Source organism: Macrobrachium rosenbergii, chromosome 10 (assembly GCF_040412425.1).
Source record: "Macrobrachium rosenbergii isolate ZJJX-2024 chromosome 10, ASM4041242v1, whole genome shotgun sequence".
NCBI lineage: Eukaryota > Metazoa > Arthropoda > Malacostraca > Decapoda > Palaemonidae > Macrobrachium > Macrobrachium rosenbergii.
Window position 1 is genome coordinate 44,906,527 of NC_089750.1, and position 13,781 is coordinate 44,920,307.

The 13,781-nt window shown below is 34.0% G+C and overlaps 1 protein-coding gene across 14 annotated transcripts in view; it reads right to left on the reverse strand.

Annotated features, from left to right (window-relative positions):
• Positions 1-13,781, reverse strand: part of LOC136842616 (transmembrane and coiled-coil domains protein 2-like) — a 499,544-nt gene that overhangs the window by 35,125 nt on the left and 450,638 nt on the right. For 8 of the 14 annotated variants that reach the window (XM_067110211.1, XM_067110218.1, XM_067110216.1 and 5 more), the window contains 2 exons: positions 2,528-2,831; positions 257-455 (listed from right to left, as the gene is read on the reverse strand). In XM_067110211.1, the coding sequence (XP_066966312.1) occupies positions 257-455; positions 2,528-2,831 (503 nt within the window). Of the gene's footprint in view, positions 1-256; positions 456-2,527; positions 2,832-4,091; positions 4,888-5,387; positions 5,444-13,781 lie in introns of those variants that run through there. The other 6 variants (XM_067110213.1, XM_067110209.1, XM_067110208.1 and 3 more) reach the window with 3 other exon arrangements.

Sequence of the window (13,781 nt, forward strand, 5' to 3'; positions counted from 1 at the left end):
CATAATTCTAAAATCTACACAATATACTATAAAAGATTTCACTGCAAATATCATTTAAAATCTCCATTCTTCCACATAATTACTACAGTACTGAAATTTTTAAAAAGCTAGCAAAGATATAATTCACACAGTCAAAAGAACCTAATTTGTCATATACATCCTAATTTTTTCCTTTAAAAATTTTTTTACAAATCAAACATTGTTGATCCATTTCTCCTTTGCAAAGAATATACAAACACTTGTTTAAAATACTGACCGTCTCGTGCTTTTTGTTCCTCCTTGATGAGGTCTTTAGTTTTCTGTATCTTTGCCTGGATGTGGTCAACAACTTCCCTCGTCCGTTGGACATGCTGAGCATGGTCGTCCTCATCAATGCCTGCTCCATTGTCGCCCTGACGCAAAGCATCCACAAGCTCCCCTGATCCATTGGATACACCTGATGAAGGGACTGTTTCCTGTACGGGAGGTTATAAGAATTCTCAAACAGTACTTCAAAGATCTTGACTAGAACTACAAATCTGTGACTGAATTTTAGAAATTTAAAAGAGATTGTACATAAAATAGAATTTGGTGTAACAAATGCGAGTCTTAAGGAGCGAAGGTGGAATGTATGAAGATATTGTTGAGCTAACTCTCCTCTTGAAGTCAACAACATTGGTCACTTCATACCCCTCCTCAAAAGGCTCATTAGCAATATTTTGAAACCTTACACTGCACTATTCACTTCCATCATATCATATATATATATATATATATATATATATATATATATATATATATATATATATATATATATATATATATACATATATAATATTTATATATATATATATATATATATATATATATATATATATATATACACACACACACACACACACACACACATATATATATATATATATATATATATATATATATATATATATATATATATATATATATATATATATGTATATATATATATATATATATATATATATATATATATATATATATATATATATATATATATATATATATATATATATATATATATATATATATATATATATATATATATTAATTTTGTACACGAATAAAAATGTGATCCATAAGGAATCTATAGTATATTCTGAGCCTGTTTAGAACTTAGCTCAGTTCTGTCCTTGTTACCAAACCCGCATAACAGGTACATACAAATCTAAGGTCAATTTGCATAAATGGCATGAATATAATATCAAACGGATGTCAAAGACAAAAAACTTTACAGTTACCATATAAATAAATCCATCAAACATTTGACAAGTTGACAAATTTCAATTCTATGTAACACGAAATCTTAAGGAATGTAACAAATACAGAGTTTAAAGAAGTGAGGTGTTTTCGAACTAGTTGCATGGAGAAACCATAAATAACGCATTAATTTCCACTATCGACTTTCGCAGTTACTGAGCTGGAAAATCTTCTGCAAAAGATCACACAAGGTTATCCACAGGTTTCTTATGTTTTCTACGGTAATCCTTAATATGCACGTGAAAAGGAGCAATGCACATTTTTTAGGACCAGAAATACAAAACGTAATTAACAGAAGAAATGCTGATAGAACAATAAACTAAAGGATATATGAATGAAATGTAGAATTATGTACAAAAACAATATTACTGTGCACTGAGGGTAAGAAAGAAGGTGAATTCAATTAAAGCCGTGTGATGTTCAAGTTAAACCCTCCGTCTACCACATACCTATTAAACATTAGCGGGAAAGGTTACTAAAGCACCTACAGCATAAAGGTGAGCGATCTGGTCATAGGGACGCAATCCATATTGAGGGTGACAGTATAAAGGGAAATTGCCGAGTTAAATCTTTTCATGGATGAAGATCTAAGACTTCTGAAACCTTATATCTGAGTTAACTCCAGGCAGATCAAACAGAATCCCTTTAACTGGCCTTCTCTTTGCCCACTGACACAAAAACAAATCCCACAATCATACGGATAAAACAAAATGCAACCTTGTTTTCAGACTTATTCCATGAAAATATCTCTAATGTCAATAAATTAGCTCATGTTTACCATTTTTTAAAAGTTATCTCATAAGTATTGAAAACTAAAGAACTGTTCCCGAGTTTAGGCATTTTTTTCACTGATGTGGTTCCCAAGAAAGAACACATATTAGAGATAACTGCTAAAGCAATTATTATTGCAACGCATTCTCAAACATCATCACTGCTCTCTCCCTCACTTTTGTTTGTATAGAAAACGACGACTTGCTATTCAATGCAACAAAAATTATCCACCATAAAAATAATGATGACATCATTAGTAGACTTGCCAAAAATACAATCTACACCTTAAATCTGACTACCAACTTCATTAATACAGTACTAAAGTTGGCATAATAATAATAATAAATTCAATATTACCAACATCAGAGCATCAGTAACAATGAGCACACACAAATTACGAAAATGTTTTAGGTGTACATTAGAAGACAGCTTGAAGAATGAAGACCAACATAATTGCAGTCATTCCCCGAAAGTTACTTACAGCATCACATTCCTCGTTGGACGAATGGACACCGGCATCGTCCTGCTGGGCGGCGGAATGGGTATTGGGCATTCTCGAGGTTCTGCCCTGATGGGGCGTAGCTTGGCCCATCCCAGCCCCGCCAACATTGTTAAGGACGTTCGGAGAGGCATTGCTGCTGCAAGTGGCGGCGCCCGAGGCACCATCTGTAGTTGTGGTTCCTCCGGTGGACTTGCGACCAGGCAGAGGAGATCGTTTTCGGCTGCTGCCGCCCCCGCCGCTTCCGCGGCCGCTCCCGCTGACCTCACTCGAACCCCCTTTTTTCCTGCAAGGTCAAAAAATGCAAAAGTCAAATAGTGATGTTAGGACGGGCTAAAAAAGAAGAGAGATTACTGGGCATACCTCAGACACACAATACCATCAACAGAAGTTGCGTATGAGAATGGGTGATATTGATCCCCTCATTCCTTGTCAACTGGAAAAAAAACAGAAAATGGAACTACACACTGAGAATATAATTTCTTAAGTCCTGCTAAATTTTATAAAGGAGATTGCATAAACAAGGTACTTACAAAAGAGGATCACAGATAATGAGCAACTAAGGTTCTCACTTAATTTGTCCAATTTTACATAATTCTTCCTAAAACTATGATAATAATGGGCAACAAAATTTATTCTTAGCTAACCTTACTTGTATCTGAACGACTATGGTGTAAATAAAGTTGAAGTGGTTTACTCCTCGCCCCCTTTTTTTTAAATCTTACCTCTAGTTATACATGAAGAGGATTCAAGAGGAAATGTTTCGCTTGAAAATCACTTCGTAGTTTCTGAGATGAAGTGACTAACTCAAATTAAAATTAAAATTTATAACAGTAAAACACTTCAAACTTATAATGAGCAATTTTCAGTTTAAAAACTTCGCAGACTTCGCCTCCAATGACAAAGAAAATCACCAACGAATTAAGTAGTGGTTTTAAAGAAATAATAAAAAATATTAACCACAACTGTAGTTAAAGTACGTTGATTTTGTATAACTAGAGGAATATTTAATACTGAATACTGGAAGTAAACTAGCGTACACAGACAACAGTTTGCTCATGCCAGTCAGCTTGTAAAGCACGAGTCACAACAATTTTGTGGACCCAACCCTCAATACTCTTTGTTGATAAACAACAGCGATCGACTGGCAATGATATGCATGGGTGAATTAGTCATCTCGGCCACAGAACTTTTCGTAGAACGGATTTCCATCATTATTCACTCAAACTACAATTATCAGACCCAGTGATAAGATATCATGAGCATTAATCATCATAAATCTTATTAAATATTCAACACATGGCCAATGTAACTACGATTATAGCAGGCCGACCTCCAAAAATTGGTTTTTTCTCTTCATGATGCAAGCGTTCACTACCCAAGTTACTATTCAGTAAATAAGTATATTTCGACATGTAAAGGGACCAATTAAGCGAGCTTTATACATTTACCTGTTCAATTTACATAGGTGCAAACAAAGGAGAATACAATTGTTACAAAGAGTAATGAATGATGAATGAGGTCTAGCGTAACTCCCGTTCCTCACCTAGGGGAGTTACTGGCATAAGAGACTGTCTCCAAGAAGTCCGCCAGGGAAAAGACGGCCAACCGCGTGACGGGTGAGACACCTGCCCCTGCCTCATCCTCCCCACTAATAAAAATCTCCGGGATTGAAGAAGTCGAAGGAGAACGCCTCATAACAGGAGTGTGAGGGCGGGAGTGAGAATGGTGGTGGTGATGGTGATGACCACCATGGCTCCTATGGTTATCACCACCACTGAAATTCCCGTGAGGAGGTAACAGTGCTACCCCAAGAGAGGGTGCCATGGGGGCCAGATCCGCGACAGCATCCCGCTTGTTCAGGCCGCAATCGCTCTTGGACCGGCGATGGCTTCCGGAGACAGTGAGCTCCGGCAAGCCGCCTACGCTCAACATGGTGGGGGCCGTTGGTTGCGAGATCTCGAGCTGAGATGGGATTAAGAAGTGCCGTAGTGGGTAAGACAGAAGAAAGGATGGAGGGGATTTTTGGCGTGGGGTTGAGGATTCCGGAGGCATCCTAAGACACCTCCATAATTAGCCTCTCTGTGCCCTCCACGTCTCTTGATAGTTTAACTTCGCCCCTGTCACCACAGTGGACATTCCAGGGGAGCCACGGTAATCACACTCCATTTCTTTCCAAGTGGTGAACACTGTAACCACGCTTAATACTAGCACAAGCCTCTTTCACTAATCATCACTAATAACTTCATGACTCACTTCAGTGTACACTGCTTTTTCTTGACAAGTCAACTCACGTGTAAACGTTAACAATGTACATTATACAATAATATGGCTAATTAAATCTGAAAATTATTTTAAAATATATAAAATTCAATATAATTTATTATATATATATATATATATATATATATATATATATATATATATATATATATATATATATATATATATATATATATATATATATATATATATATATATATATATATATATATATATATATATATATATATATATATATATTATATATATATATTTGTATAATAAGGCAGCAGTTATTGTAATTTATGAGTACATACAAAACATGGATAAATTTGCATTGATATAAATAAGCGTATCCACACAACAAAAATCTTCAATGATGCGAAAAATAATCCCACATCTGAAGAGTCCCCAAGATCAAGATAGATGAACCCTAACCGCGAGAAAAAATTTCCGAGTGGCTTCTGCATCGGAGGACACTGCAGACGAAAACAAACACGGCAGCCCATGCAATACTGCTCATGACAACAATAAAAATGCTAAACGGTCAATAATAATAATCAATTAATAAAAATCCTACCTACAACTACACATGAGAATCAGAAGAAGTTAAATAAGGGTGACGTTCCAATGACGAACTTGTTGGGACTCCGATAATATAACCTCATAGAGTTCCTGATCCTTTTTATCTGGTTGTGGACTTCTTAATCTTATCAGGTTAGATTATCATTGCGATTGTGGCTGCGGCCAACATCACACAAAAGGGAGGTAAAGAAGTCTTGAAACATTAAAAAAAACTGATAGTATAATGATCTCAGGAAGGTGAATATGCTAAAAATGATAATGACAAAAAAATAGGATTAAGCCATTACTTGTGGCGATTTACTTATATTCCAATACCTTCCTAATCCAAAACATTCTCGGGAAAGTAAGCAAAATTAAAATGAATATCCATTTCTGCAGCAGAATCTAAATACACTTGATAAAAGTCAAAGTGAAAAATGTCTTTCAATTCTAGTACAAGTCAATGAAAGCATAACTTGTCGGGATAACGTGATATCCCTCAAGTGGATGTCGCTTCACACACACACACACACACACACAAGACCTACACATGAACGCCTGACCTCATAAAATTCTTCAATGCTGTGCAACTGAACATAAATAGAAAAAGGTTACGGGTTGTTGCAGAAATTTTGGGTTTTAAAAAGTTGCAGGGAATATGCTACAAAGTGGAAGAACATTTTACATTTTGAATTTAACTTTAAAATGCAAGGATGTTTAATAACGAATTTAAACCCACCATTTAGTTTTATTTTTTGCTATTTCTCAGTTAAAATGGCTCTACAGGATATGCTCCTCAGCTCCAGATCAAGTATTACAAAACAAAAATTATGCCCCGAGCACGTATTTTACGGATGAGGTCGCCAGCCTTATTTCCAACATACAGGAGAGACGGCAATAGGTGTTTTTTGGCAGTTATTCAGCCAAGTAATGATCAGTCAACTCTGCTGATAGGGCACTGTTAGTGTATTGATGAGCAGTAATAGGACACAAAGCTATCAGCACTCTCCTATGTTGGAATTCTCTGAGAGAGCTCTATCGTGGAGTCTGGATCTAAAAATGAGGGAGGCAACATGGCAATCATCATTTAAATAAAATTGCGTTTCAATACATTATTGCTTTAATTACTGGTGATTGTTTTAAATCAAGGATACTATGTAATTCGTCTTCAAGATAATCTTCAGGTAATGAAAAAAACTTAGGCAGTAAATTCTGATGACTTGAGCCTTATTTTAATTATCTTGATTCACAAACGATTATTAAATAATCCTGCTACACTAAAGTGAAATTTCTAATCTTGATTAATATTTTATTATTTTGCTTCGGAGAGAAATTTATTCTACTCATTATTATTAATTATTATTATTATTATTATTATTATTATTATTATTATTATTATTATTTATTATTATTATTTTAACTATTTTCTGATTTAATTGATTAAACTTTTAAAGATGATTAGACTTATTTTTTTAGGTAACAGGTTGATTTTGGTAAATTCGACAAAATGAAGGATATTTATGACACATTGTTTCATTTTCATTACATTTAATTTCCCCTTGGTGTATGGCCTCAGTACACCTCTTCAAGACTATCAGGAATGTTAATGCAAGACACATCAGTCTAATCAATCCCAGTAAACCCAATTACTTTCACTTACCTTATTTCTGCAACTACGCAGATAGACTCAATGAAAGGAAGAGAAAGTATAGGAAAAATTTTGTTTCTGTAAAAATTATATTTCAAAAGCCTAACGTAAGCGAAATGAAAACAAGTTGTGTAAGGAATACCTTGAAAGGGTTTAGAAAAATAAGCAAGATTTAGCTAAACATTCTAATTATAAACTGGTGTCAAAAAATCCTACACTGACGAGACAATATAACAATGTATTTCAAACAGGATCTGAGGCTGAATATCGCAAAATACAAATCTTCTGCATAACCTCGCCTCACTTGTGTGTTTCAAAGCAATCTGAAACAAGTATCTTTCGCTTCAGTAACAAACAAAATAAAAACAAGCACTTCAAAAAACTGGATGCAAATCGGAAAACTGTACTGACCGTAATATCTTGCCCAGCTTATTGTGCAATTTTACAAAATGAGATCTCATTATACTTTGCATGGTAAACTTAATTTAATTCCTCGTTGGGAGAGCCGGTAGAGTTGTCGGCTAGCACTCGCTAGGCTCGAGTTCGAGTCTCCGGCCGCCTAATGAAGAATTAGAGGAATTTATTTCTGGTGATAGAAATTCATTTCTCGCTATAATGTGGTTCGGATTCCACAATAAGCTGTAGGTCCTGTTGCTAAGTAACCAGTTGGTTCTTAGCCACGTAAAATAGTCTAATCCTTCGGGCCAGCCCTAGGAGAGCTGTTAATCAGCTCAGTGGTCTGGTAAAACTAAGATATACTTAACTTATTCGTAGGCAATTCATTTGTACGCTGTAATGGAGACAGTGAACTCGGTTCCCAGTTACCTACTATTTAATATGCCTTTTGAGCTGCAGTTCTATATATATTATATATATATATATATATATATATATATATATATATATATATATATATATATATATATATATATATATATATATACACACACACACACACACACACACACACATATATATATATATATATATATATATATATATATATATATATATATATATATATATATATATATATATATATATATATATATATATATATATATACGGTGAAAAAAAAAATATTAGAAATTTCCGAACTAGAAAAAAAAACACATTCACATTCCGTTTCCCAATGTCACCAATGACAGCATTCTGCGAATTGTTATTTTTTTTTTACCATAAAAATTTGTGAGAGAATGAACAACAGTGTAGGTATCAACGGTGTTAAAGCGAATAGTTACGTTATTAACGATGAGAATGTGACAACGGTAACTGCCTAGAAACAGTGAATACCTAAAATGGCGATATTAAGACAGGCAAAAATACAGATCAATTAAAAGATATATAGGAGCCGTCGCAAACGACAACTAATTCCTTCGCCTGAGGATTTCAGCGCAAAATTGAACCAGAGTCAGTCACGTGTAAAATGCACGTCAAGGTGACCTAATATTTGCCATCCATGATGTGCCAACTGACAAGATATCATTCCTCTATGGCTTAAAGTTGCTTACATCTAGAACTTAATACAAAACCCGGCCCAGACGGACAAACGAACGGATTAAAAGCTTCATCCCCTCCCCATCTCAGTGATGCGAGAAAAAAACAAAAAACTCTGACGTCCAGTTAATCACAACATAAAAATCATGCACGAGAAACTTTAAGGGATTGGAAAAAATTCCATTACTTTCACAACTCGTTGAAGTCAATGTGTAACTTGCCAACTGATAAGATATAATTTCTTATCAACTTAACATTACCTATCTCCCGGCACTAAATAAAACGTTTGGTCAAGCTTACGTAATTAGCTGTATCGTCGAACTGTGTCATCAGTGAACCAATACTAAAAATATCGACAACCACACCGACTAAACTTCCATAAATGGCTCCACAAGAAGGGAGAAACCATCTATCTTGAGGAAGTGATCGGGGAATCGACAGAAAGTGAGCGAGCGCCATTCATCAGAAAGCCAAATGGATTGCTGAGGCACAAGGAAAGAGGAAGTCGATCAACGGAACGACAAAGGATGAGGACACAAAACCTCCGTCGGGCCAGAGGGACGATGAAGGAGGCGATGGAGAAGTTGAAAAGGGGATGGTTCCATGAAGCCCAATTCACTTCGAACGTCATTGCATCCATAACATCTCACTACATGCACCGAAGCAAATCAAGTTCATTTTCAGGTATCACAAGCAAACAATAAAATGAAATAAAATAAAAGAAAGGCTGAGAGATGCTGAATTACAGGACCTTGCAAATGATGGAGTGTCGAACATACCTGAAAACGTTTGGTACAAAACCGCCGATAAAACTTAACTACTTAGGAAGAAAGCTGTATTAGAGTAACGGTAACAAGAAAATAAATAATCCACAAGGTAAAAACCAAAGCCTTTCATTCTCCACCTTATAACCCTTTGCTATAAGGGTGATCGATCATTATCAAGAAATAACAAAGCCAATTTATTTCACCAATGTCACGACAAACAAGGCTTGCTAAACAACGTTAGAAGCCGCTCATCAAACTGAAGGGTTTCCATAATCATTATTGACGTTGCCTTTATTTTTGTTGTAAATATATAACCCTCAACAAAAGCCCTACAATATTAACAACTCTTTCTTTATTCTTTTACACTGATGAACTTTCAAAAATAATTCACGACAGGGGCATCAACACGGCTAATGAACTTTTTCGCATTACTATGTACTGCAAGAAATACGAATCTTCATTCAGCATCTACACATCAATCAAGAATATAAATGTCAAAACCGAACAAATAAAACCCAAATACATCAGTAAAACCCAAATTCCTGATGTAAACTACCCAAATGTCATTCGAGTATTCCCAATAACAAAGACTTTCACCAGCCCGGCATATTGTCAAGCCCCCTTTGCCAATAAAGGGTTTTCAATTTCTAATTTCAAAACCTCTTTCCGCTCTCCAAGATCTTGTGCATTTTCCACACGCAATTGGACTATTTTCATATCGGTTAACGACTCCACTTTCATCCATGCCCTCTCCCCCTGCCCACATGGCGACCGCCCCAGAAACTCCCCACCTTCGGCTTCGCCCACATACGAATACAAGAATTATTCAGATCTTCTGTCGCTTATGTTTATTAACTGCATGCATAGAAAATGAAGTACCAGCATCGAGAAAGAAGAGACATAAAGAGAAAAAGAGAGAATATTTAGAGTGCTGTACGCGCAATGCTGAGCTGCAATATCATATAATGCTTATTTGCCAAATCAGGTATACACATTAAATATTTAAGAAAATATTAATATCATATACGCATAGTTGTGTGCTCATAGGCCTACGTATAGAACTTCCATTAACAAAATTACGGCACCATCTGCAAACTGATTTTTAAATCAAACCAAATGAAAAATCTCCAAATTTTCTCTTGACATAGTGTGTTGTTACCAATTTCATATGAAATCGAAGTAAAACAATTCAAACACAAATTATTAAAAGCAGGAATAATAATAATAATAATAATAATAATAATAATAATAATAATAATAATAATAATAATTTTTAAGCCATCCCTGCTTTGCCCATAAAAGGGGACAGAATTAATTTATGTAGAGACTAAAATAAACGATGCAAAATTTCGCATCTTATTAAATTATGCAATTGGTGTGTGTTGCCATGGCAACCGTAACCTCGGCATCAATAAATCACGCCTGTTTTATTTTCAAGGGCAACGGTATGAAAGACATCAGTCCACAAAAAATCACTATATTTCGCATCCGCTTGTTCTACAATTGTCCTGAACAAAGCAAAGGCACATTGTCACAAAAATAAAAGCACATGCAATTCAAACGCTGCAGACCTTATGGATGGATGGATATATATATATATATATATATATATATATATATATATATATATATATATATATATATATATATACATATATATATTTATATATATATATTTATATTCATTCACAAATATTACAATACAAAGTCGATATATATATATATATATATATATATATATATATATATATATATATATATATATATATATATATATATATATATATATATTTACCTTAATATTTGTGAATATAAATACATACATACATACATACATACATATATATATATATATATATATATATATATATATATATATATATATATCCATACATACATACATATAATATACAGTATATGTATACAGGCTATATATACAATGTACAAGCTCACAAGTATTAAGCCACAAGTACCGTTTAACATCGAATTTACTATTCCTAAGGTACTGTGAATTCGATATTAAATGGTATTTAGGACTTAATAGTTGTGAATATAAAAAGAAAGTCCCACATGTTGAAGTGAAAAAGATTCACACACACACACACACACACACACACATATATATATATATATATATATATATATATATATATATATATATATATTATATATATATATATATATATTGTATGTATGTATGTATATATATATATATATATATATATATATATATATATATATATATATATATATATAACTGAATCACGAAAATATGGAACGTGATGAATATATAAATGAAGATAAAATCCACGAAGGAAACGGAAACACTGGAGTGCTGCGAGGCCTTTCGACGCTAGCTCCTTTACTTAGCAGACTGAAGAAATATAAAAGTAAGTTTACAAAGAAAGCTCATATAAATGACAGATGGGGATTACAAAGGAAACATATGTACCTGGAATCCAACACAACTGAAGAATTAGTAGAACTGCCAAAACAGGATTAAATATTTAAGAGGTTTTTACAAAGGATTACGATCAACCGTTAAGAAGCAGGGACAGGACAATTAAAAGATTATACAGGTTCGTGACTGACCACCTAAAAAATTTTAGTACAACAAAATAATTCTCTTTTTTTTTTGTAAACAATAATAACTTTTTGCATGATGAACATTTTTACAAATAAAAAATGATATTAAACATACGGATATATAGAAAATATATATCAAGTAACTAACTTGTAATTAAGTCAGTGATTTTATCTTTTAGGTCATTCTTGAAAATTTTTCTAATACAGGGGTTCAAATAATACGTTTCCTTCGTGGATTTTATCTTCACACACACACACACACACACACACACACACACACATATATATATATATATATATATTATGTGTGTGTATGTTTTCACACACTGTTCCACGACAAAGGAATGAAACGAAGTATAATACTCGTTAGTTTCGCCTTTCCAAACATCTTCAAGAGGAATGTTACGGGACAGCATTAATTAATACTCTATGCTAGAGCGAAAAACCTTACAAGCGAACATCAGAAAGTTCAAACTCTTATCAGTTGGCGGAATAATCCTTCTGACTGATAGAGGAAAGGTTTGTTGTTTACAAATCGTCTTTCGACTGGAAACTGAACTAAAGAGCCTTGGAGAGTATAAACTTCATCCAACAACTTTACGAGAAATATGCAACACGTAGAGATATTAAGATGGCGTGCAACCTGGTGCAAATGACACCGAAAACGATTTTCAAGTTTATATTCCATGAATAAATAATGGAGATGAGAGCTAAACTACTTGTCAAAAAACAAGTCTTGTAAATAACACACCTTCTCTCATATTGAAGGATTATCTCGTCTACTGGTACAGTGTTTACCCTTTATATGTTTGTTTGTAGTTTTCCCCCCTAACATCTATATTAGCCGTTACTATTTACCGTCCTCTTGAAGATGTTTACAGTAAATAAGGCAAAACTGGTCAAGACCATACTTTTAGTTTCAATTCTCCTTTGTAGTACACTGCATTTAACATAATGTGAATTCTGGGCTGAGTAGATGCAATTATTATTTATCATAAATCCCTTAGTATCAAATTAATCCCAAAGTATAGTGAATCAGATATTAAACGAATTTTGGGGAGTAATAGTATATACATGTACACATATGTACATGTATGTGTATATACAGTATATATATATATATACATATATATATAATGTATATATATATATATATATATACAGTATGTATGTGTGTGTGCGTGTCACACACACTCGTGACTTTTATATTAAAAATATTAAGTGAAACACACCATTTCATATCCAGTTCTCTATATCTTAAGAATAATTTACACCCAAGGGGAATAATAATTGATGAGTGTTTCGTCCCCGCCTTGAATGTTAGTTACAACGGTCGAATAACTACAAGATACATAACATCTTACTGCTTAGATCAACTGTGTAACGATAAGTTTTAGGGGCGGCGCCTAATCGGTCATGCTCGGTGTGGGAGGCCTACCTCAGTGCTCAGATACGAGCACAATCACGCACACGCGCATAAAGCCGGATTTCTACGTTGTTTTCTTGTCCCATTAATGACAAAAGTTTAAAACAAATCTCCAAACCTTTCAAGTTTAAAAAAACGACGACTTCCAGAATTGCGCAACAAAAGTCAGGCCCTTTTTTCACATAAACAAATTTAAGTTTCGTTTCCTCCTCCCAAAAAGCAGAGAGCGAGAGAGAATATGAACATGATTTTTGCAAAAGATGAAAGCATTCTGAAAACACCCCTTTTCGTATTGAACATCTTCCTCACATTCTGCCACAGAAAACCCTGCATTCAATACCCATTCTGTATCACCACTAAATTGCATGAAAACTTTCTGAGCTTCAATTTCTATTTACACTCCAATCCTCTTTACGGCTTTTCCGACACTTGCACTACTTACAGCTTGGAGAAATAGACTGCAGTCTTTTATCAGTACCTTAATGT